The sequence below is a fragment of the Oncorhynchus tshawytscha genome, linkage group LG12 (assembly GCF_018296145.1).
Source record: "Oncorhynchus tshawytscha isolate Ot180627B linkage group LG12, Otsh_v2.0, whole genome shotgun sequence".
Taxonomy (NCBI): domain Eukaryota; kingdom Metazoa; phylum Chordata; class Actinopteri; order Salmoniformes; family Salmonidae; genus Oncorhynchus; species Oncorhynchus tshawytscha.
The window spans coordinates 40309239-40336283 of record NC_056440.1 but is presented as its reverse complement, the minus strand read 5'-3'; the positions used below and the strand labels follow the sequence as shown (position 1 = coordinate 40336283).

General features: G+C 42.0%; 1 protein-coding gene across 1 annotated transcript in view; it reads left to right on the top strand.

Annotated features, from left to right (window-relative positions):
• Positions 1-24296, top strand: part of LOC112263277 (small G protein signaling modulator 1) — an 80286-nt gene extending 55990 nt beyond the window's left edge. Inside the window, exons 13-25 of the mRNA XM_042330652.1 lie at positions 3527-3653; positions 3851-3915; positions 4119-4264; positions 5519-5647; positions 5731-5922; positions 6183-6254; positions 15455-17128; positions 17256-17380; positions 17545-17627; positions 18340-18449; positions 20092-20188; positions 20754-20921; positions 23433-24296. Of these exons, the coding sequence (XP_042186586.1) occupies positions 3527-3653; positions 3851-3915; positions 4119-4264; positions 5519-5647; positions 5731-5922; positions 6183-6254; positions 15455-17128; positions 17256-17380; positions 17545-17627; positions 18340-18449; positions 20092-20188; positions 20754-20921; positions 23433-23521 (3077 nt within the window). The 3' untranslated portion in view covers positions 23522-24296. The remainder of the gene's footprint in view (positions 1-3526; positions 3654-3850; positions 3916-4118; positions 4265-5518; positions 5648-5730; positions 5923-6182; positions 6255-15454; positions 17129-17255; positions 17381-17544; positions 17628-18339; positions 18450-20091; positions 20189-20753; positions 20922-23432) is intronic.
• Positions 24297-27045: the final 2749 nt, after the last annotated feature.

Sequence of the window (27045 nt, the reverse complement as noted above, 5' to 3'; positions counted from 1 at the left end):
CTAAGTTCAGATGCACACACAACTCAGAAATTCATGCCTTGATGTCTATGAAAAATTTGTGTGAAGAACTTTAGTATGTGCGGGCTAACAGAATAAAGAAAGCCCAATAAGAATGTGTCGTCATTACGATGCCAACAGTACACCCTCCACAGATTAACATGTTTTGATTCCCCAAATGTCCTTGGTGATGTGCTTGATTTGTTCTCCAATACCACCTAACCTCTATGGCAGCTATTAACCTATCCTCTAATCTAATGAAGGATCATGTCCAGTATCATACCCAATCTGTCTAATTCAGCTGTGCTCGTGTCTTGAGAATCATTTCCAGAGGTGTCCAAATCATGATGGTGCAATGTGACTGTGTCTGAGAGTTTGAGGCTGTGCAGTTACAGTATAGGTCAGAGTTTGACCAGGGTCAAATACAGGTATCTGCCAAAATAAAGGAAACACCAACATAAAGTGTCTTATTACGGCATTGGGCCACGATGTGCTGCCACAACAGCATCAATGCGCTTGGCATAGATTCTACAAGTGTTTGGAACTCTTTTGGAGGGATGCGACCCTATTCATCCATGAGAAATTCCATGATTTGGTGTTTTGTTGATGGAAAACGCTGTCTCAGGCGGCACTTCAGAATATCCCAGAAGTGTTCAATTGGGTTGCAATCTGGTGACTGAGACACACTCACACACCCTTTAAACCTCACACACCGTTTATGCTCCTTTGAGACCCCTCTTTTAAAGTCACTAACCACGTTTCCATCCACAGTTTTTATGCAAGTTAAGATATACCTTTTTTAAACAAAATCCCAACAGCTATGATGGAAACAGGATGTTTCGGTGCAAATTTATAAATGCAACAGATTTTGTTTGTTTGACATGGTGGGATCTTTTTGTGTCTGTAAAATGTACAGTTGGAAGTTTACATACACCTTAGCCAAATACATTTAAACTCAGTTTCACAATTCCTGACATTTAATCCTAGTAAAAATTCCCTATTTTAGGTCAGTTAGGATCACCACTTTATTTTAAGAATGTGAAATGTCAGAATAATAGTAGAGAGAATGATTTAGTTCAGCTTTTATTTCTTTCATCAAATTCAGAGTGGGTCAGAAGTTTACATACACTCAAATAGTATTTGGTAGCATTGCCTTAAAGAATTTAAACTTGGGTCAATCGTTTCGGGTAGCCTTCCACAAACTTCCCACAATAAGTTGGGGGAATTTTGGCCCATTCCTCCTGACAGAGCTGGTGTAACTGAGTCAGGTTTGTAGGCCTCTTTGCTCGCACACGCTTTTTCAGTTCTGCACACAAATGTTCTATGGATTGAGGTCAAGGCTTTGTGATGGCCACTCCAATAACTTGACTTTGTTGTCCTCAAGCCATAATTTTGGAAGTATGCTTGGGGTCATTGTCCATTTGGAAGACCCATTTGCGACCAAGCTTTAACTTTAACTGATGCCTTGAGGTGTTGCTTCAATATATCCACATAATTGTCCTGCTTCATGATGCCATCTATTTTGTGAAGTGCACCAGTCTCTCCTGCAGCAAAGCACCCCCACAACATGATGCTGCCACCCTCTTGCTTCACAGTTGGGATGGTGTTCTTTGGCTTGCAAGCCTCCCCCTTTTTCCTCCAAACATAACGATGGTCATTATGGCCAAACTGTTCTATTTTTATTTCATCAGACCAGAGGACATTTCTCCAAAAAGTACAATCTTTGCCCGCAAGTGCAGTTGCAAACCGTAGTGTGGCTTTTTTTATGGCAGTTTCGGAGCAGTGGCTTCTTCCTTGCTGAGCGGCCTTTCAGGTTATGTCGATATAGGACTCGTTTTACTGTGGATATAGATACTTTTGTATCTGTTTCCTGCAGCATCTTCACAATGTCATTTGCTGTTGCTCTGGGATTGATTTGCACTTTTCGTACCAAAGTACGTTCATCTCTAGGAGACAGAACGCGTCTCCTTTCTGAGCGGTATGACGGCTGCCTGGTCCCATGGTGTTTATACTTGCGTACTATTGTTTGTACAGATGAACGTGGTACCTTCAGGCATTTGGAAATTGCTCCCAAGGATGAACCAGACTTGTGGAGGTCTACAAAAAAAAAGTCTGAGGTCTTGGCTGATTTCTTTTGATTTTCCCATGATGTCAAGCAAAGAGGCACTGAGTTTGAAGTTAGGCCTTGAAATACATCCACAGGTACACCTCCAATTGACTCAAATCATGTCAATTAGCCTATCAGAAGCTCCTAAAGCCATGACATAATTTTCTGGAATTTTCCAAGCTGTTTAAAGGCACAGTCAACTTAGTGTATGTAAACTTCTGACCCACTGGAATTGTGATACAGTGAATTATAAGTGAAATAATCTGTCTGTAAACAATTGTTGGAAAAATGACTTGTGTCATGCACACAGTAGATGTTCTAACCGACTTGCCAAAACTATAGTTTGTTAACAATAAATTTGTGGAGTGGTTGAAAAACAAGTTTTAATGACTCCAACCTAAGTGTATGTAAACTTCCATCTTCAACTGTATTATGCGAGAAACTGCGATGGAAAGGCTTTTATGCACAAATATTGATATAATAACCATCATATCAAAGTGAACTTGGAGTCACGCGATGATATCTAGTGTGGTCGTCCCACTACGACTCAATAAACCATGCAGTTTATTTGGCTACAGATTAAATAAATGATGATGAACTTCACAGGTTGGTGAAAGAGCAAGGTGATGAGTTTGATGCTCCTTTGTAGTAAATATCGAGAGTCTTATTCTGGTGACATGATGATTTATGTTTGTCTGCCGTTTTGACCACTAAAAATATGAATAATCTCATCATGTAGACTATGTTGGCTAGAGCGTACGTGTCAAGACCAGAGTGGTCACATTTGCTAATTAACGCAACAGTTTGTGACAAAACTATCGTTAGAGTTGAAAATGCAGTGGAAACACATTGAACTTTAGATTTTTATTCAGTACGTGAAAACTTAGTGCACACAAAATGTACCTTTTTTTGCTTATGTCATCACGCACTGATTTTTATCCGCAACAAAGTCAGTTTGGTGGAAACACAACACTGGTGGGAAAACATGCAGATTTTCTTTATGCAGATTTTTTTTGAATATTCGCATGAAACTATCGCCAAGTGGATGGAAACCTAGCTACTGAGATCTCTTCTAGCCATGGTAGCCAAAATAATGGGCAACTGGGCATTTTTCTATATGACCCTAAGCATGATGGAACGTTTTAATTGCTTAATTAACTCAGGAACCACACCTGTGTGGAAGCACCTGCGTTCATTACATTTCCTTTATTTTGGCAGTTTCCTGTACATATAAGTCATATACTCACAAATACTTGAGCTTTGCTTGATATAGTTTGCCCAGTACAGTGGCAACTCCAAGCTAAATCAGGTACACCTCAAATACTTTCAAGTATTTGATTTATGTACTTGACGTGGGGCTGATATGTTTCAAACCTCATACTGTGCGCTAACCATGATGCTTGTGTGTGTTATGTCATGCAGTGGCTCCAGAGCTGATGGACCAGGGGGCCAACATCTGGCAGCCCATCCCCAGGAAGTCCTCCTACTCATCCTGTACCCAGGGCAGCCTCTCAGATGGAGGACCCCCCAACGGTTGCAACCATGAAAGGTCAGAGACGGACACACACTGGTGGTTACCCAGACATCATCTCTGGCATTTACCGATTCCACTGACCTAAACTAGTATTTGAACCCGGGTCTGTGGAGCTCGTATCCTTCTCAGGTCAGTAGGATCGGTAAAGGCTGAAGATCGAAGAGAAGGCATTATGGAGGACACTTTGATTCATATGCCGTTTCCCTCTACAGAGCCCCTTTGAAGCTTCTGTGTGACCAAATGAAGTATCAGATAATCTCCCGGGCGTTCTACGGCTGTACGTGATTGTGAACACAACTCTTCTATCTTTTCTACCCCTAGATGATTTGCAATGCGTTGCAATGTATTTTAATTTCAAACAGTTCATCAATTAGCCTAGCGTCCAACTAATAATTAGGTGTCGGATGTTTGAACGCCTTATTAAATACTTTATCTCAGAAAGGAGGATAATTTGAAAGCGGTTATGTTTTTATATTTCAGGGCTAGCTTATTGTCGTCAACTGTCCACTGTACGTACACACCTCTCGGCCCTGGTCAACCACACTATCGTGGCACCCGATGTGCCCTGCGATGCCTTCACGGGCCTCACCGCTGAGGTGTGGCAGAGGTTCCTTCAGGACTGCACTGTAAGTATCACCATCACATTATTAGCAGCGTTGCTAACATTATCAGAGATACACACTGTACAGTACCAACCAGCCAAACCCCCTGGCGACGAGGTGCACATACACACTCATCTATATTCACTCATTAATCATCAAATCACTCACCACATTCTTACTCACACAACCAAACATCTGCAAGGGTGGCTTGCCATTAAGATCAACAGCAGACATTTGCATGGGTGGGATTCAGTTGACTAATCAACCAATGAGAGGGATTCAGTTGACTAATCAACCAATGGATTCAGTTGACTAATCAACCAATGAGAGGGATTCAGTTGACTAATCAACCAATGAGAGGGATTCAGTTGACTAATCAACCAATGGGTGGGATTCAGTTGACTAATCAACCAATGAGAGAGATTCAGTTGACTAATCAACCAATGAGAGAGATTCAGTTGACTAATCAACCAATGAGAGAGATTCAGTTGACTAATCAACCAATGGGTGGGATTCAGGTGGCTAATAATCTATCTGGTTCATCCATGTGTGTCCAATCCTGTGTTTGTACAGTCCTACTGTCTGTATTCAATATGGGCATTTAGCTAAAAGGGCTAGATTATGGGCTCCCGCACAGCGGTCTAAGGCACTGCATCTCAGTGTTTGAGACGTCACTACAGACACCCTGGTTCAATTCCAGGCTGTATCACAACCGGCCGTGATTGGGAGTCCCATAGGGCGGCACACAATTGGCCCAGCGTCGTCTGGGTTTGGCCAGGGTAGGCCGTCATTGTAAGTAAGAATTTGTTCTTAACCGATTTGCCTAGTTAAATATAGGTTAAATATTTTTTAAATTATGTATTATACATTATTCAACAGTGAATTAGGACCCCCACTGACATCCAGTGTACACAACCATTCTGCAGAATAATTGATCTACTCTAAATAAGCCACTGGCCTGCTTTTTTTTGTTTTGTACACAATGTGTTCTTCTGAATTGTTTTAGGTCAGTGTAATGTATATGATGTAAACATTAGTCTATTCATGTGTGGGTACGTCGTTGTGTGTACTGTACAGTATATTCCGACCTGGGCTCACCTTGCACAATATAACCAATGGAATAGTCCTAAAAGTGAAACCCGCACTCTAGACAGGCTCGATCAAACTCACAAAACTAGTAACTTAAAGAAAACGACTACTACTGGTATTTGAACCCAAGTCTGTACAGAGGCCTTTCTATATCTCATTGACTGAGGTCTGTCCCTCTCTGCTCTCCAGGCCTATAACGAGCAGGAGCTGCTGCGCCTGGTGTACTTCGGCGGTGTTGATCCTTCGCTGCGCAAGGAGGTGTGGCCCTTCCTCCTGGGCCACTACCAGTTTGGCATGTCTGAGTCTGACAGGAAAGAGGTTGGTGTCACCCTTGCCATTTAGATGTCACCACCAAAACCCCTTGACCTCCAACCCCTGACCCTTGCCCTGTGACACTGCAGGTGGATGAGCAGGTGCGGGCGTGCTACGAGCAGACCATGAGCGAGTGGCTGGGCTGCGAGGCCATCGTGCGGCAGCGGGAGAAGGAGCAGCATGCAGCGGCGCTGGCTAAGTGCTTGTCTGTTTCGGCCAGCGTGGATAATCCCAACCCTGTCCAGAGGATGCTGCACCATGACTCCAGCATCAGCAATGAGGTGGCGCGCGCACGCCTGTCCACACACCGGTGTCCCAATATGTTGTTTTGACCAAGATGTTAGATCTCCAACACCTCAAAGTACAAAGCATATAGTGAAGTGTTCACTTGGGTCACCAATAATACACGGTCTTTATGACAGTTACGTATCATTGCATGCAGGCCTACAGAATCACTTGTCCACATTAGAATGTTGTGTTGTGCCAGGTTTTTATTGACCTGTTTTCTCCCCTGTTGGTTCTCTGGTACTAACCATGCCAGTCCTCCCGGAGCTGCAGCTCAGACAGACAGAGCCTGGCTCGCCTGCAGAGTGACTCCAGCAGCAGCACCCAGGTACCCCTCATGCACTCTGAGAGTCCTATTAAATACTGTAGATGAAATGTTACATTGATTTTGTATGTCATTCTATCCCCCTCTATGCTCACATAATTGAAAGTAGCTATTATTCATAATAATTAACCATACGAATAATAACACACACAGGGCTGAATACACACTTGCCTGTATACAGGTGATTCTACAAAAGTTTAGCAAATTACAGTCACATTCCCGCAAAAACTATTTAAAAAACGCTTAAGTCTCCAAACTTAGGACATTTATTTACATCATGATATGTTCTAATTCAATCCAAGGCAATAAAACATATTGTACAAAGTAATATAGTACACAATATAGGAAAAAGTAATTGTTTATATTGAGCGGTGGCTGTCCCGAACCCTGACTCCTGAACTTCATAGAAAATAAAGCAATTAATGATTTGAGTTGTATTGTTACATTGAAATACACTGATCTAATAAGTAGTTTGGTTTCTTTTTAAACAGCTTTCTCAGAAAGGCTGTCCCAACTTTTGATGTCACTACTGAAACACACATGTTAGAAGACCTTAGAATAAATGTGCCTTAAGTCACACCACTGCAGATGTCACCAGGTGACGAGACTGTACCCCACATGGTGAGTAGTCTGTCCTGCAAACCTTTAGGAGAAAATCAGTGAGCAAGTTGGTAAATCTTCATGTATTTTTTTACAGTGTCACTAATGTATCAAGAAGTATAAGGAGTACGCCTTTGTGACTAAAATATATGTTTGCTGGGATGTACATTCGTCCAAATGGAAGATGGCTAACTATGGGGATTCTTTTAAATACAAAATAAGTCAAAATGTACAAACTGAAATGGTCACAACTGAGACAATTGACACCATTAGAGATATATTTGTATCTGTGGCAGTATGGCGTTTGTGACAGCATGGGAGGCGCCATTGAGGATAAATCCCTTCTAAAGTTGCATGTGACGTGCTCTACCAACTGAGCTACAGAAGACCACCATGTGGGTAGGGGACAAGTGTACACTTCAGGAAAAAGTGTAGAGTATTGAAATGTATAGCCAGCAGCGGGGCTCCCAAATCTATTTGGCCAAAACATAGATGTCTATAATGTGCTCTACTGTACTATACTGTATCCTACTGTACTCAAATTTACTCTATTTGAGTTTCTTACAATTGAAGAAAGGGCCTATGGACTCTTGATTTAGTGGTCTTGGTCTTGAGACATAACAAAAATCTCACTGGGTCTGGATCTTGGGACCAATGTCCTGGTATAAATATTGGTATTGGCCTGGATGTTACCTTAGTCTTTGGTTTACAAACCATAGGCAACCCAATTTGAAGAAGGCAATGCTCTCTGATGATTGGCTGATCACTCTCAACCCATAGCAATCCTCACCCATTGGACTCAAGTAATAATTGAAACATCTAACAGCATCATTAATTGGATGTATAAGTAATTCAATCAATGAACACGTTTCAGATTCATACAGTCAGAGAACAATAGAGATTATATTTCTATAAATTCTGTTTAAAAAATCTAGTTAAATGGTATGCAAATAGCATTTATAAAATGTACAGTATCAGTCAAAAGTTTGGACACACCTAATCATTCAAAGGTTTTTCTTTATTTTTACTATTTTCTACATTGTAGAATAATAGTGAAGACATCAAAACTATGAAATAGTGTCACAGTCCCCGGTTCGATTCCAGGCTATATCACATCCAGCCGTGATTGGGAGTGTCACGGATCCCTCCGGAACATTCATTACGCACACCTGTCCCCTATTCCCACTGATTAGTACTTGTATAAGTGTGCCCTTTGATTTCCATCCGTTGGTGCGTGTGAGTACCTGTGCTGTGTGGTTTGGACTTTTGTGCCCTTGTGGATTGCGCAGATGATTACTGGTCTCGTCCCGTGTGTTAATCATTGTGCACGTGTTATTTATTCAAGGTACTCCTCGCTCTTTTGTTTTGGGTTTCTACCTTGTGTTTTGTTACGTGATTGTTTGGTCTTTGTCCCTGTGCCTTTACACGGGACGCCGTAATTTGGGCTTAATAAAAAACCCTATTATGCGTTCCTGCACCTGTCTCCAGAATCTCTTCATACCAATGTGACAGGGTGTCTCATAGGGCGGTGCACAATTGGCCTAGCATCGTCTGGGTTTGGCCGAGGTAGGCTGTCATTGTAAATAAGAATTTGTTCTTAACTGGCTTGCCTAGTTACATAAATATTGGAATAAACACTCTTGGCATTCTCTCAACCAGCTTCATGAGGAATGCATTTCCAACAGTCTTGAAGGAGTTCCCACATATGCTGATCACTTGTTGGCTGCTTTTCCTTTACACTGAGAACCAATGAGAACCAACTCATGCCAAACCATCTCACTTGGGTTGAGGTTGTGTGATTGTGGAGGCCATGGCATCTGATGCAGCCCTCCATCACTCTCCTCGGTCAAATAGCCCTTACACAGCCTGGAGGTGTGTGTTTTGGGTCAAAGGATAGTCCCACTAAGCGCAAATGGGATGGCATATTGCTGCAGAATGCTGTGGTAGCCATGCTGGTTAAGTGTGCCTTGAATTCTATATAAATCACTAACAGTGTCACCAGCAAAGCACCGCACACAATCACACCTCCTCCTACATTCTTCAAGGTGGGAACCACACATGCGGAGATCAACCGTTCACCTACTCACAGAGACACGGAGGTTGGAACCAAAAATGTAAAATTTGGACCAAAAGACTGGTGGAAATCTGTCCAATGTCCATTGCTCGTGTTTCTTGGCCCAAGCAAATCTCATCTTTTTGGTGTCCTCTAGTAGTGGTTTCTTTGAAGCAATTTGACCAAGATGGCCTGTTTCACCCAGTCTCCACTAAATAGTTGAAGTTGAGATGTCTGTTACTTGAACTCTGTGACGCATTTATTTGGGCTGCAATCTGAGTTGCAGTTAACTCTAACTTATCTCTGCAGCAGAGGTAACTCTGGGTCTTCCTTTCCTGTGGCGTTCCTCGTGAGAGCCAGTTTCAACATAACGCTTGATGGTTTTTGTGACTGCACTTGAAGAAACTTTAAAGGTTCTTGACATTTTCCAGATTGACTGACGTTCATGTCTTCAAGTAGTGATGGACTGTTGTTTCTCTTTGCTTATTTGAGCTGTTCTCGCCTTAATAGCTATTTGGTATTTCACCAAATAGGGATATCTTCTGTATACAACCCCTTGTCACAGCACAACTGATTGGCTCAAACACATTAAGAAGGAAAGAAATTCTACAAATGAACTTTTAACAAGGCACACCTTTTAATTGAAATACATTCCAGGTGACTACCTCATGAAGCTGGTTGAGAGAATGCCAAGAGTGTGCAAAGCTGTCAAGGCAAAGGGTGACTACTTTGAAGAATCACAAATATAAAATACATTTGGATTCGTTTTACACTATTTTGGTTACATGATTCCATATGTTGTTTCATAGTTTTGATGTCTTCACTATTATTCTACAATGTAGAAAATAGCAAAAAATAAAGAAAAACCCTTGAATGAGTAGGTGTCCAAACTTTTGACTGCTACTGTATCTGTAATAGAAGGTTAATAAAATTACTACTGTGCATGGTTCTCCCTTCATTGCAACTTTCTCACTATGTTTTGGTAGTGACAAATTTAGTGGGGTGATAAGGAATTCAGGTAAATACTGTATATACTGTATGTTGGAATAGTTTTTCTTCCAACCCCAATTTGCACCACTTCTGTTGCATGACTCATACACTAAAGCTGCTTAGTCCCACAATACTGAAAATTGTAGAACGCAATCACTATTTTCATGGAAATATGTTGTATTATGGCTTCAAGATAAGCATCTTAGAGCATCTCCAAAGGCTAGACATTGTTCCGACACACAATTTGTTGTCTTTTTTATACATTTAATCTTTCAATTTTTATCTTATTTTTGTTTTATACAAGTATAATATTCCTAATGTTGCAAACCTATGTAAAAAAGAAAATGACGGGGAAGGGTAAAAATCCTCGGATTCCAGTGTTGGTAGAAACCAATGTCAACGCTGTATCAAGTAAAGAGGGAAAGTTAAAGGAGCATGGACATGTTTTAAAGAAAAAAGGGGAGTAAGGAGAAGCTATGGATGCAGTTTTCTCTTTATGATATGACAAGGGTGTTGGAGGGATGCGGACGGACTGCTCCTTGAGAAGATAGGGTGTGTTATGTGATGTTTAACATGCACCGGACAGTGCGTTGGAAGCAGTGTTAGGGTTGTATAAGAAGGTGCTGAGGGCTGGGGTGATACCTGCTGGGTGGAAACGTGTGGTGGTCCAGAATTGTCAATGTGGTTTGAAGTGGACAATGGTACTTCTCAGGGACGTGTGGTTAGTCCGGTGTTGTTCACCCTGATGATAGATTATATATTTAAAAAGGTGGGACAGGGACTGAGTGTGGCCTTGTATGCTGATAATGGGGCTGGATGGGAGAGAGGTAGGAATGTGGAATATGTGATGAGGAAGAACCTGTGGGAGTTGTGGAAGATCGGTCTCTAACATGGTGGTTTAGGACGTCTGTGGCCCAGACCTGCTTTATGGTGTTTGTATAGGAGGAAGGTTAAAGATGTTAGGCTGCAAATATACGTTCAGGATATAGATCGGGTGTCTGAGTCGAAGTATTTTGAATATTTGGTTTGATGAGAGGCTTACGTGGAAGAGACATGTTGAGTATATTGAAAATAGGGGAGTAAGGTGTAGAACCTCATGAGGGCAGTGGCAGGATGTGATTGGGGGTCGGACAGACAAACACTGTTGTATATGTATCAGGCATTGATCAGGTCATCTTTGGATTATGGGTGCTTTGTATATGGATCGGCAGCCAAAACGGTACTACAGCGCCTGGATAGGATACAGTCAAGGGCCCTGAGAGTGTTTGTTTGTTGGTGCCTTCAGGACGACACCACTTCTTGAGACATTGCAGGTGGATAGTGGGGAACTGGCACTGAGGATAAAGCGGGACAAACTTGCATTAGCGTACTCGGAAAGGTTGAAAAGGAGTTCAGAAAGATTTCCTGTCATGGCAAATGGGGAATGTTGGGACCGAGGAGTGGGTAAGCAGAAGGGTGGACAATTGGGCAGAAAGTGGTAGAATATGGACCAGGGGAGAGCGAGAAAGGGCCAGCAATTGCATTGGAGAACGTTCCTCCGTGGTTGTTTCCGAAACCAAGTGTAGCTGTGGATATGATTGAGGGAAGGTGAGGACATGAGACGGGGTGTGGAGATGTATACATATATACACACTACCGTTCAAAAGTTTGGGGTAACTTAGAAATGTCCTTGTTTTTGAAAGAAAAGTCCATTTTAAAATAACATCAAATTGATCAGAAATACAGTGACATTGTTAATGTTGTAAATGACTATTGTAGCTGGAAACGGCTGATTTTTAATGGAATATCTACGTAGGCGTACAGAGGCCCATTATCAGCAACCATCACTCCTGTGTTCCAATGGCATGTTGTTAGCTAATCCAAGTTTATCATTTTAAAAGGCTAATTGATCATTAGAAAACCCTTTTGCAATTATGTTAGCAAGGCTGAAAGCTGTTATGCTGATTAAAGAAGCAATAAAACTGGCCTTCTTTAGACTAGTTGAGTATCTGGAGCATCAGCATTTATGGGTTCAATTACAGGCTTAAAAATGTTCAGAAACAAAGAACTTTCTTCTGAATTTTGTCAGTTTATTCTTGTTCTGAGAAATGAAGGCTATTCCATGTGAGAAATTGACAAGAAACTGAAGATCTCAAACAACACTGTGTACTAATCCCTTCACAGAACAGCGCAAACTGACTCTAACCAGAATAGAAAGAGTGGGAGGCTCCGGTGCACAACTGAGCAAAAGGACAAGTACATTAGAGTGTCTAGTTTGAGAAACAGATGCCTCACAAGTCCTCAACTGGCAGCTTCATTAAATAGTATCCGCAAAACACGTGTGTGTGTGTGTGTGTGTACAGTTGAAGTTTACATAGTTTACAGGTACATCTTAGCCAAATACATTTAAACTCAGTTTTTCTTCACAAGATCCTTTGCTGTTGTTCTGGGATTGATTTGCAAGTTTCGCACCAAAGTACGTTAATCTCTAGGAGACAGAACACGTCCCCTTCCTGAGCGGTATGAAGGTTGCGTGGTCCCATGGTGTTTATACTTGCGTACAATTGTTTGTAAAGATAAACGTGGTACCTTCAGGAGTTTGGAAATTGCTTCCAAGGATGAACAAGACTTGTGGAGGTCTACGATTTTTTTTCTGAGGTCTTGGCTGATTTCTTTTGATTTTCCCATGATGTCAAGCAAAGACGCACTGAGTTTGAAGGTAGGCATTGAAATACATCCACAGGTACACCTCCAATTGACTGAAGTAATGTCAATTAGCCTATCAGAAGCTTCTAAAGCCATGACATACAGTGCCTTGCGAAAGTATTCGGCCCCCTTGAACTTTGCGACCTTTTGCCACATTTCAGGCTTCAAACATAAAGATATAAAACTGTATTTTTTTGTGAAGAATCAACAACAAGTGGGACACAATCATGAAGTGGAACGACATTTATTGGATATTTCAAACTTTTTTAACAAATCAAAAACTGAAAAATTGGGCATGCAAAATTATTCAGCCCCTTTACTTTCAGTGCAGCAAACTCTCTCCAAAAGTTCAGTGAGGATCTCTGAATGATCCAATGTTGACCTAAATGACTAATGATGATAAATACAATCCACCTGTGTGTAATTAAGTCTCCGTATAAATGCACCTGCACTGTGATAGTCTCAGAGGTCCGTTAAAAGCGCAGAGAGCATCATGAAGAACAAGGAACACACCAGGCAGGTCCGAGATACTGTTGTGAAGAAGTTTAAAGCCGGATTTGGATACAAAAAGATTTCCCAAGCTTTAAACATCCCAAGGAGCACTGTGCAAGCGATAATATTGAAATGGAAGGAGTATCAGACCACTGCAAATCTACCAAGACCTGGCCGTCCCTCTAAATTTTCAGCTCATACAAGGAGAAGACTGATCAGAGATGCAGCCAAGAGGCCCATGATCACTCTGGATGAACTGCAGAGATCTACAGCTGAGGTGGGAGACTCTGTCCATAGGACAACAATCAGTCGTATATTGCACAAATCTGGCCTTTATGGAAGAGTGGCAAGAAGAAAGCCATTTCTTAAAGATATCCATAAAAAGTGTTGTTTAAAGTTTGCCACAAGCCACCTGGGAGACACACCAAACATGTGGAAGAAGGTGCTCTGGTCAGATGAAACCAAAATTGAACTTTTTGGCAACAATGCAAAACGTTATGTTTGGCGTAAAAGCAACACAGCTCATCACCCTGAACACACCATCCCCACTGTCAAACATGGTGGTGGCAGCATCATGGTTTGGGCCTGCTTTTCTTCAGCAGGGACAGGGAAGATGGTTAAATTTGATGGGAAGATGGATGGAGCCAAATACAGGACCATTCTAGAAGAAGAACCTGATGGAGTCTGCAAAAGACCTGAGACTGGGACGGAGATTTGTCTTCCAACAAGACAATGATCCAAAACATAAAGCAAAATCTACAATGGAATGGTTCAAAAATAAACATATCCAGGTGTTAGAATGGCCAAGTCAAAGTCCAGACCTGAATCCAATTGAGAATCTGTAGAAAGAACTGAAAACTGCTGTTCACAAATGCTCTCCATCCAACCTCACTGAGCTCGAGCTGTTTTGCAAGGAGGAATGGGAAAAAATGTCAGTCTCTCGATGTGCAAAACTGATAGACATACCCCAAGCGACTTACAGCTGTAATCGCAGCAAAAGGTGGCGCTACAAAGTATTAACTTAAGGGGGCTGAATAATTTTGCATGCCCAATTTTTCAGTTTTTGATTTGTTAAAAAAGTTTGAAATATCCAATAAATGTCGTTCCACTTCATGATTGTGTCCCACTTGTTGTTGATTCTTCACAAAAAAAACAGTTTTATATCTTTATGTTTGAAGCCTGAAATGTGGCAAAAGGTCGCAAAGTTCAAGGGGGCCGAATACTTTCGCAAGGCACTGTGTATATATATATATATATTACACACACACACAGATGGTTCAAAGGATCCAGTCAGTGGTAGGGAGGGGGCAAGAGTGTATATCCCAGATTTCAATGTTAGAGTATGTAAGTGGTTAACTGATTATGTGTCAGTGTAGGTGGCCGAGTTGATGGCCATGATTCTAGGTTTGAGATGGGTGGAGGAGGTGAAACCATTCAGAGTGGTGATCTGCTCTGATTCAGCTGCAGTGTTGAGTAGTGTGAAGACGGGCAGGTCGGATAGGGGAGACTTGTGTATGGAAATGATGGAGCTGTTAATGGGATTGGAGAGGATGGGAGTGGTGGTAAGCTTTTGTTGGGTTCCTCCCCAAGTGGGTGTGGAGGGTAATGAGAAGGCTGATGTGGTGGCTAAGAGTGCGGTGAGGAGAGAGGGTAGATATTTAGGTCCCGTTGGGCCGTAGGGAAGTTAAGTACTTGATCCAGGCAAAAGGGCTCGATCTTTGGCAAAGCGAGTGGGATGCTAATAGTGAGAGGAGGCAATTTTATTGCATGTACCAGTCAGCTAAGGAAGAGGTGGGGAGTATGGGATGTAGTGCTGAATAGAATACAGTTTGGGCACACGAGTTTGAATGCCATTTTGCGAATGATTGGGTGACATGAAACAGGTCTGTGTGATGAGTGTTTAATGGAGGAAACGGTGGACCATGTGTTGATATTTTGTGAACTGTATGACGTAGATAGGGAGAGGTTGTGTGAAAGGGTTAGAGAGGCTGGACGGGGTTGGGGTTTAGGTGATGTAGTGGGGGGAGGAAAATGTTGTCTAGGGCTCTATTTCACTTTCTTAGAGAAAATTGAATGAGGTAGGCCGTGACTGGCCTCACACCCCAGTACAGTAGGTGGCGGTGTATGCACCTTAAAAGTTGGATGCAATCCACCAACCCAATCTCAAAGAAGAAGAAGAAAAGTTTGGGAAATGCTGCTCTAGTCTATTACAGTTATATTTATATTGTTATATTATGTGTAAAGGGATCTTTTGCTTTTTTGAACCAGTATTCCTCAACCCCACATTATCTCGCCTGCTCAAAACCACACTCTCTCGCCTGCTAGTTCTTCAGTTCACATCCTCCCTTCCCTTAGCCTGCTTCTCTCTGGCTTGTTCTTTTAGGTGTTTGAGTCTGTGGAGGAGGTGGATCAGATCGAGACCGAGCCAAAGAGCAAAGAGGCCAAGCAGGTGCCCAAGATCCCCAATGGAGGAGCCCTGCCCAACGGGACCAGCTCCCCAGACTCGGGGCACCCCTCCTCTCGCAACTTCTCAGTCACCTCGGGCCTGTCAGACCGCTCTCTGAGCACAGAGGACAGCACTGCGCCTGACACCACCCCTAGAAACATCACCAGCACTCCGCCACAGTTGGCCCCAGCCCCACAGAGCCCAGTCAAAGCCCATGAGGAAGAGTTGGAGGCAGATAGCGCAAAAGCCCAACCCCCGGCCCTGCAGGAGGAGAAGGACCTCCAGGCCAAGGACCCACCAGAGAAGGAGGAAAAAGAGAGTGCGGCCGAAGTGACCCAGGAGATTGAGGGCAACGAGACAGAAGTGCCAGATATAGAAATAGACAAAAATAGAGTGACAGTAGAGCCAGTAGAAACAGAAATGCCAGAAGTAGAAATTGATAAGAAGACAGAGGTGCTAGAGATTGAAATGGACAAAAAAACAGAGACAAGGGAGGACAAGGCAGCAGACCTAGGTGCGTTAGAGAGCCAGAAAATAGAGGAAGAAAATACTTCCGTGACTGGACCTGCCAAGAAAGAAGAGGTAAGGATCAATGAAAAGGGGGACATTGAGTTACCGAAAGCAGAAGTGGATGCTGTAGAAGAAACGGTGAAGTCCAAAACGGATGAGTTCAAAACAACGGAGGCTAAAGAGCCTGAGACAGAAGTGGTGAAAATGTTGGATGGAGAGCCAACCATGCGAGCAGACACAGAGGAGTTGCAGTCACTGGAAGCAGAGACATTGAAAACTCAAGATTCAAGAGAAACAGAGGACAAAGGATCAGAACCAGAGTCTGTAGATCCAGAAGAAAATGAAACATCCCAAACAAACCATAGAGAGCCAAAAGAGGGGAAGGCATTGACATCAACGATGACTGCAGAAGCAATGGAGGACAAGACATCAGAATTCGAGGTTGAGCGAACTTCAGAGGCTGGAGAAACAAAGAGTGCTGAAACATCAGAAGTAAAGGAAGCCGAAGGAAAGACTATGGAAAAGACAGAAACTGAGAAAGAAGTAGAAGCCAATGAGACTTTAAAATTTGAAGAGGTAACCGAAACAAAGGGGGTTAAGACGATGTCACACGAAGAAGTTGCAGAGGAAAATGTGGAGGACATTACAAAATCTAAGGAAGTGGGAAAAAGAGAGGAGGAGACCAAGCGGTCAGCGATGGAGAAGAATACAAGCCCCGTAGCAGACACCAGGGTGGCAAGGGCAATGGAAGCATTTGGTAGCACCACCCAGAGTGAGGAGGCTCTGGCCACCCCGGAATCTGAGGAGTCTCCTTCAGCCATTGAGATGGCAAACGTCTCCATTGCCCCACTGTGGGACCGGATTGGTCCGTGCGACAGTTCCGGGGTCGGGGCTGCTCTCTCTGAGGGCTCAGTCCCCCATCTGGAGCTCCAACTGGAGGAGGAGGAGCAGTGCAAAACCAGCCCAGAGGGCACAGAGTCCAACTTGTCCGAGGAGCCTGAGATGGAGAGCATCTTCCCACAATTTGACTCCCTGACCGTGGGCAGAGAGCTGACAAACGAGGACATCTCTCCAGTGTCATCCATCGGAACCACCTATTCTGTAGGCACCTGCCATTTTATTTTCATAATAATCTAGATTTATTTTGCTTTTTGATTTTACAGTTACGAGTAAGTTATGCTTAAACATTTTGTGTGTGTGTGGGGGGGGGGTTGCGCCTTTGTTGTAGCAAGAGCTTTTGGACATGTACACGATGAACCTGCACCGCATTGAGAAGGATGTCCAGAGGTGTGACAGAAACTACTGGTACTTTACCCCTGCCAACCTGGAGAAACTGCGCAACATCATGTGCAGGTAAAATAAAAACCATGTCTTTCATGATTCTCTAGTGCTCTTTTGCAGAAAGGTTTGGAAATAATCTATAAGTCATTATGTTATGTGTGGAGCTCAATGTCAAATGGGAAAATAGGAAGAATGAATGAGTTACACCCGCACGTGATGTCGACTTCTCTTCTCAGCTATATCTGGCAGCACCTGGAGATTGGCTATGTGCAGGGCATGTGTGACCTGCTGGCTCCCCTCCTTGTCATTCTGGATGATGGTGAGTTAACGCCGTTGAGGCAAGGCTGTGACTGTGTGTGTTCCTCCCTCACTCTCCTCCTTGGTATTTGCAATATGAATTTTGCGATGGAAGAAAAGTGTCAACCTTCATGATTATTTTGCCTTCCGAAATTTGATTTGAGCAGTCCTTTTTTTTTTTGCTCGCACACATACAGATGTAGGATCTTAATTTGATCACTCTTTTGTTGCTGAAAATTGCAGGAAGTGCAGATGAGCTTCGTGATTTACATAATTTCACTGAAAACCCACACTAACGCACAGTTATATTAACGGTATTTCACTTCATGTAGCCTACTTTTGGCCAGTTAATAGCCTAACCACCAATCAAGGAACATAACTGACTAAACATTCAAATCCTGTTTCGACAGGATTATTTTTCTGTGGCAATAGGTCAAATTATGATTCTACATAAACTTAGTCAAACGACAATCAGTCAATGAGACTCATCATAGACTATCTCTATATCATACGGCAGTATTGGAATGTGAAGAAAGAGTACAATGAATATAATCTTATGAAACAGAGGAAAGGGATACTGTTGTGCTTCAGGGAGGACAACAGGAATGGCGATGGAAGTGGACCGCTCAACATTTCTGTCTTTCCTCAATCTCTCTCCCGGTCTTTCCTCATCTCTCCCTGTGTCTTTTTTCTCTCTTTCTCTCTCGCTCTCACTCTCACTCACTCTCACTCAGAGGCCATGGCCTTCAGCTGTTTCACTGAGCTCATGAAGCGGATGAATCAGAACTTCCCCCATGGCGGTGGCATGGACACTCAATTTGCCAACATGCGCTCTCTCATCCAGGTGAGGCCACAGAGACACTGTAACTTCTATATATACACAAATGTATGTATTCAGACCCTTGACTTTTTCCACATTTTGTTACATTACAGCCTTATTCTAAAATGAAGGGAAAAAACAATTGAATTCATCAATCTACACACAATAGTCCATAATGACAAAGCAAAAACTGGTTTTTAGAAATGTTTGCACATTTTTTGTAAATGAATACAAAAATAAACTGAAATATCACATTTACATAAGTATTCAGACCCTTTACTCAGTACTTTGTTGAAGTACCTTTGGCAGCGATTACAGCAGAGTTTTTTTGGGGGTATAACACTACAAGCTTGGCACACCTATATTTGGGGAGTTTCTCCCATTCTTCTCTGCAGATCCTCTCAAGTTCTGTCAGGTTGGATGGGGAGCATCTCGGCAGAGCTATTGTCAGATGTCTCCAGAGATGTTTTATTGGGTTCAAGTCTGGGCTCTGGCTGGGCCACATAAGGACATTCAGAGACTTTTCCCGAAGCCACTCCTGCGCTGTCTTGGCTATGTGCTTAGGGTCATTGTCCTGTTGGAAGGTGAACCTTTGCCCCAGTCTGAGGTCCTGAGCGCTCTGGAGCAGGTTTTCATCAAGGATCTCTCTGTACTTGGCTCTGTTCATCTTTCCCTCGATCCTGACTAGTCTCCCAGTCCCTGCCACTGAAAAACATCCCCGCAGCATGATGCTGCCACCACCATGCTTCACTGTAGGGATGGTGCCAGGTTTCCTCCAGACATAATGCTTGGCATTCAGGCCAAAGAGTTTAATCTTGATTTCATCAGACCAGAAAATCTTGTTTCTAGTGGTCTGAGAGTCCTTTAGGTGCCTTTTGGCAAACTTCAAGCGGGCTGTCATGTCTTTTACTGAGGAGTGGCTTCCGTCTGGTCACTCTACCATAAAGGCCTGATTGGTGGAGTGCTGCAGAGATGGTTGTACTTCTAGAAGGTTCTCCCATTTCCACAGAGGAACTCTGGAGCTCTGCCAGAGTGACCATTGGGTTCTTGGTCACCTCCCTGAGCAAGGCCCTTCTCCCCGATTGCTCAGTTTGGCCGGACGGACAGTTCTAGGAAGAGTCTTGGTGGTTCCTAACTTCTTCCAATTAAGAATGATGGAGGACACTGTGTTCTTGGGGACCTTCAATGCTGAATACATTTTTCGGTACCTTTCCCCAGATCTGTGCCTCGAAACAATCCTGTCTCGGAGCTCTACGGACAATTCCTTAAACCTCATGACTTGTTTTTTGCTCTGACATGCACTGTCAACCGTGAGACCTTATAGAGCCAGGTGTGTGCCTTTCCAAATCATGTCCAATCAATTAAATTGACCACAGAAACATCTCAAGGATGATCAATGGAAACAGGATGCACCAACAAAGGAGGGACCAGCTCCATATTAATTCCAATTATACTTTTAGTCAAGTATTGTATATTTTGGCATGCATCCAGTTTTCATGAATAGTAGGATACAGTGAATATAACACATCCAACTTTGTTCTCCACTAACCTCCCCCTCCTCTCTTCCCGACCCTTTTCCTCTACTCCCCCCAACCCATCCCTCTTCCTTCAACTGTCTGTTTGCCCTCTCCCCTACTCCTTCCTCTCTCCTCTTACCCCTCTGTAGATCCTGGATTCTGAGCTCTTTGAGCTCATGCACCAAAATGGCGACTACACCCACTTCTACTTCTGCTACCGATGGTTCCTTCTAGACTTAAAGCGTGGTAATAATTACATCCTGCTATTAGGGGATTTGATACCATAGAAAATGCCAATTAAACTGAGTGTTTTCATACCGTCAACCAAATGTCAAACAGCAAAGAAGGCTAACAAGACCTAGTTCTAATGAGCCGTTTCCACATCAAAGATATGGCAAGATCACTCAGGAAAAACAGGCCCACCTGGGTAACTAGGGGGCCCTGCCTTGGTTGGGTAACTGATTCAGGGTCGGTCCTAGCCTTTTGGGGGCCCTAAGCGAGAATTGGTTGGGGGCCCACCCACCTGGCAAAATATTTTTGTCGCCCCCCTTTGATGGCAGAGAGAGAGATAATCTTCTGCAATTGTACACATTTTGCCACGTGGCGGAGAGTCATTTTCTTTTCAGTTTTAAAGCCAATTACCTGAAATCCGACACATTTTGCCATGACTTATGCCCTGTTATTGATATCTGAGTGAGAGTGACGAACAAGATCAATGGGGGCCACCCGGGTCCTATGATTTGTTAATCCGGCTCTGCCATACCCCAACCACACCTGACTTCTCCATCCACTGTACCTTTTTCTTTCTCAGAGCTGGTGTATGACGATGTGTTTGCGGTGTGGGAAACCATCTGGGCAGCAAAGTACGCCTCCTCTGGCCACTTTGTCCTCTTCATCGCTCTGGCATTGGTGGAGGTCTACCGGGACATCATTCTGGAGAACAACATGGACTTCACCGACATCATTAAGTTTTTCAACGGTACACCGTCTTAACAATGAAATCAACATTCATTCAATTGTTTGTGGAGCATTGGAAGTCTGGAGTCTTTCTTCACACAGTTGCACTAGTTTAAAAGTTACCCTTCACCGCGACGCAGGTGGTTTTTAAGAAAATCAAACTTAAAATTGAGCCTGCTCCCACAGTGCTACAATGTGACACTAGCAAAAGAGAAACTAAAACGTTTCAACCAGCATATCGAGAGCTTAGGACAGTGGAATCAGTGGAATCACAGTGGAATCAACACTACGTGTTGTGGTTACTCGACTGTCAAAGTTGTTTTCCGTTAACTGTATGAGTGAAAAAGACATGGGTGAGGCCTCATCATTCTTCCCAGAATGCTTTGTTGCAGGCAGATTTTTTTATAATTCATTGTTTTAGTATCTACGTTTCTGCATGCACATTGATTGATTAATTGATCTTATACTATACAAAGATAAGTAACTTACCTTTTTCTAAACTAATCCAATCTGTAAATGGTTGGATTTATTGCACCTGTTACTAAAATGGTTGTTCCAGTTTAGATGGTTTAGGTAATCTTGTTTATCAAGTCCTTCACCATTGCAGTCATTCTGAATGATAAAATATTCATAGTGTTGAATATCCTCGCTCTGGCTGGATTCCATTAGGAATTACTTATCACTTCACTAACCATCTTATTGTGACTTGCAGGTCAGATGTGGCACTATATTCAGACCACAATGTTGGGGATAACCAGGCCACAACTAAAGGCCTTATAAAATGTATAATATATGGTCATAGAGGGTTTACTTTGAATTTAAACTCACTCACTTAGGCAATCACTTGGTTAAGGCTTCAGGACTAGTATTGAATGCAACAACCATGGCTCTGTCACTAACAACACAGTCATGGGTGGGTGTCTCTCACATTCACTTGAAAGGCATGCTGGGAGATATGCAACAAAAAAAATCCTTTACTTAACTAGGCAAGTCAATGACGGCCTAGGAACAGTGGGTTAACTGCCTTGTTCAGGGGCAGAACGATAGATTTTTACCTTGTCAGCTCGGGGATTCGATCTTGCAACCTTTTGGTTACGAGTCCCACTCCTCTTTCTATTCTGGTTAGAGCCAGTTTGCGTTGTTCTGTGACTGGAGTAGTACACAGCTTTGTATGAGATCTCCAGTTTCTTGGCAGTTTTTTGCATGGAATAGCCTTCATTTCTCAGAACAAGAATAGACTGACGAGTTTCAGAAGAAAGTTCTTTGTTTCTGGCCATTTTGAGCCTGTAATCGAACCCACAAATGCTGATGCTCCAGATACTCAACTAGTCTAAAGAAGGCCAGTTTTATTGCTTCTTTAACAGAACAACAGTTTTCAGCTGTGTTAACATAATTGCAAAAGGGTTGTCTAATGATCAATTAGCCTTTTAAAATGATCAACTTAGGTTAGCTAACACAACATGCCATTGGAACACAGGAGTGATGGTTGCTGATAATGGGCCTCTGTACGCCTATGTTGATATTCCATTAAAAATATCTGCCTTTTCCAGCTACAATAGTAATTTACAACATTAACAATGTCTACACTGTATTTCTGATCAATTTTATGTTATTTTAATTGCAAAAAATTTGCTTTTCTTTCAAAAACAAGGACATTTCTAAGTGACGCCAAACTTTTGAATCGTATAATTTTAACATATTTATTGTAGCATATAAATGAATAGGCTACTTTATGGCCAACAGAGGCAAATGTACAGTATCAGTTTCATTGAGGACTTTTCCCTATAAAATGAACCACGCAATGGAGTTCCAAAACTTCCATTTCAAATTTCAATTCGGGCAGCCCCCGAGACCCAAGAACTGAGCATGCATAAAACACTTAGCTTGATACCGTTTTCAAAGTCAACATTAGAATGCAGTTTAAACCACCTCAGAGCAAATGTATGTAATTCGCTACAAGTGCGCTCAAAGACGTTTCCCACTGCTGCTTTGTCTCCACTAAGTGTGTGTGTGTTGCTCCCTCACCTCTCGCTCACACGACTCAGACAAGTTTTCCATCAAAGTGGAAACTTGTGGCCCAACATAACAATCCGGTCACAACAGACAATGCAAGTAATATTGTGAATGCTGAACATTGTGAATGGGATTATATTTACCCGCTGTACCCAAACCCAAAATTGTATGTGTACAGTACTACAGTATACCTTTTTTTTAAATAGTAAACTGTCTACCACCTTGCAGCAGCTAATATGAAACACTCGAATAGGGCAAAAGCTGTAGATTACAGATTAATGTTTGATGTGGAGCGTTCCACTGCTTTAATTTCCTAGAGAAATCTAAAAGTGCTTATTTTTTTTGTAATTTCCCACTTTGTCAATAGCTGAAAGGCAAATAATAATGTTGAATGAGTACCTGTGCTGAGTAAGTTAATGGTTCAATGAATAACACACACAAAATAAATATGGTATTATAGCCTTGTGCATCAATGTTGGAAGTGGTCCAGCGGGAATGAAATCTTCTCATCTCCTTTCAGAAATGGCTGAGCATCACAACAGCAAGCAGATCCTGACACTGGCCCGGGAACTGGTGTGCAAGGTGCAGACTCTCATTGAGAACAAGTGATCTCCAGGAGTCATCCACTTCTCTTCCCCAACAGTCTTTCTCAAACATAGAGATAGATAGAGGACTCATATTTGTATCTGTTCTATTATATCGTCTGTGACAGCATGGGCAGTGCCGTTGAGGCTCTCCATTTGAAAGTAGTCAATTTTCTTCTTTACGATTGGCTGATCCCTCCTGATGACACGGTGCTGCCCATGCTAAAACAGTGTTTTGGCTAATAGAGACCTCTATCATTCTCTATGGTCAGTTTGAACAGCTGCAACCGAACAGAGAGATCAGGGTCCAGTTCATTAGGCACCAAATGGAATAAAACAGACGTAGGGAGGCACTACTTAGACTAGTCCTATAAGAAACTGTCAATTTAATTTTCAGTCACAAAATGTTTTCAATTGCGTGCCTTGATGAACATGACTGAGATGTGCTCCACTGTTCACTGCCTTCTCCTTATCTATGTAATACCAGCCGGTACTCTGTCATATCAGGTCATGTCATGGAACACCAAGGGAAGGGTCACTTTTACCTCCAGTTATATTGTCGGGGAAACAGTTTGATTTATTTTTAATTGTTAACTGTGACATATACTTAGTCATCATAGGATGTATGTGGTATGCCTTGTAGACACTGGCCTGTCTTGATTGAAGTGGGGTTAGAATTAGAGGTCGACCGATTAATCGGAATGGCCGATATCAAGTTTTCATAACAATCGGAAATCTATTTTTGGGCCAATTTTTAAAAAATATATTTTTTAAAATTGTTTTATACCTTTATTTAACTAGGCAAGTCAGTCAAGAACACATTTTTATTTTCAATGATGGCCTAGGTGGTTTAACTGCCTCGTTCAGGGGCAGAACAACAGATTTTCACCCAGTCAGCTCGGGGGATCCAATCTTGCAACATTACAGTTAACTAGTCCAAAGCAATAACGACCTGCCTCTCTCGTTGCACTCCACAAGGAGACTGCCTGTTATGCGAATGCAGTAAGCCAAGGTAAGTTGCTAGATAGCATTAAACTTAGCTTATAAAAAAAATCAATCATAATCACTAGTTAACTACACATGGTTGATATTACTAGATATTATCTAGCGTGTCCTGCGTTGCATACAATCTGACTGAGCATACAAGTATCTAAGTATCTGACTGAGCGGTGGTAGGCAGAAGCAGGCGCGTAAACATTCATTCAAACAGCACTTTCGTGCGTTTTGCCAGCAGCTCTTTGTTGTGCGTCAAGCATTGCGCTGTTTATGACTTCAAGCCTATCAACTCCCGAGATGTGGCTGGTGTAACCGAAGTGAAATGGCTAGCTAGTTAGCGCGCGCTAATAGCGTTTCAAACGTTACTCACTCTGAGCCTTCTAGTAGTTGTTCCCCTTGCTCTACATGGGTAAAGCTGCTTCGATGGTGGCTGTTGTCGTTGTGTTGCTGGTTCGAGCCCAGGGAGGAGCAAGGAGAGGGACGGAAGCTATACTGTTACACTGGCAATACTAAAGTGCCTATAAAAACATCCAATAGTCAAAGGTTAATGAAATACAAATGGTATAGGAGGGAAATAGTCCTATAATTCCTATAATAACTACAACTTAAAACTTCTTACCTGGGAATATTGAAGACTCATGTTAAAAGGAACCACCAGCTTTCATATGTTCTCATGTTCTGAGCAAGGAACTGAAATATTAGCTTTCTTACATAGCACATATTGCACTTTTACTTTCTTCTCCAACACTTTGTTTTTGCATTATTTAAACCAAATTGAACATGTTTCATTATTTACTTGAGGCTAAATTTATTTTATTGATGTATTATATTAAGTTAAAATAAGTGTTCATTCAGTATTGTTGTAATTGTCATTATTACAAATACATTTTTATTTATTGTAAAAAAAAATAATCGGTCAATTAATCGGCAGCGGCTTTTTTGGTCCTATAATCGGTATCGCCGTTGAAAAATCATAATCGATCGACCTCTAGTTAGAATATACATACACAAGGCTGGTTTCACAGACCCAGTTCAAATGAATATAAAAAATAAAAAAAATTAATGCCATAGTTACTCAAGAACTGAATATCGGTTAACCATTTTATTTCATTTAAAAAAAAAAAGATTAACAATTAGTCCTGGAATATTTTAAGATGTGATAGTTACCATGAATCTTTATTAAAGTGCAATTCAGTACAGGAGTAGGATTAACCTGGTTGAGTGAAATGTCCATAATGTTGGAGTTTAAACTTATATTTACAGCCTGTCTGGAGCAGTAGTTTACCTACGTAAATTAGTTAACAGGTAAGGTCCCTGCTAGATGTGCCAAAGGACAGCATTAGGGAGAAAATTAAATCAGCTTCAATTTTCTACTGTGTTGAATAAGTAGACTACCTCGCAAGTAACCTTGTTCCAAGTAAGTTGTTACTGCATGTAGGTAGGTGTTATATCACAATATATTTGAGAATTTCTTTAAACTGAAATGAAGGAAAATAATTAATTGGGTTGCTTAAAGCTGCAATCAGCAGTAGAAACAATAACAAAGCAATTTCCCCACCCCTGTTTTGGTAAAAATCAGATTGATTGGGGTTTGAGAAATGTAACCACTCTCAAATTCATAGACAGAGCTATGGATGCAAGGGCCGATCCTTCCATGATACATTTATTTCACTAGAAAAGTCAGTTAAGAACAAATTCTTATTTACAATGACGGCCTACCCAGGCCAAACCTGGATGACGCGGGGCCAATTGTGCGCCGCCCTATAGGACTCCCGATCACGGCCGGTTCACCCTTTAAAGGATAGAATGGTAACTGCTTACGGGGAGACAAGAAATGTCAGACAGTTAAAATAGGATTTTCCTCTTCCTTCCATCTTTGATTAAATCACTGGTTTCTACATTATTTGTTAAACTCCCAAATCAGCCAGGTCCTAACAGACACCTGCCACTTGTCTGTATCACCTGTAAACCTGTGTGTATGGGCACGACGTGTGGCACTGCACACTGGTAGGAGTCATGAATCAGTTGGAACCATGTCAGTAATGGGCAGTTTTGATTTTCTCATTCTGCCTTTTGTCTATTCTATATTATGTCTCTGTATACTGTTGTGTATGAATTGTACTTTAATGAGAACCAGACAAAGGTCATTTTAAACCTTCAAAACATATATTTATGATACATATATGATCGTACATGTGACTTATAGTTGTCTGAGCAGAAATGAGTCCCAAAAAAACAGTTGATTATTTAACATTGGTCTTATTTCTTTTTAAATGATTGATATACTCCAGTGAGCCACTCTATATTCTGTCAGTTGTGTTGCTTTCTGAGAACCTCGTTATGTCTTCTGGCATTTCATGTTTCACTGTTCTTTTAGTCCACTTCTTAATGTTTTTTGTTTTTATTTTGGAGAAGTGGTTGGCTGCATTTGCAGAGAGAGTGGAAATAGGATTCCAAAAATAATTATGTATTCAGTTTTGCTTTAAAAGTTGGAACATAATGGTGAATATCCTATTAGATAGAGCACAATAGCTGGGCTGTGACAATTGCCAA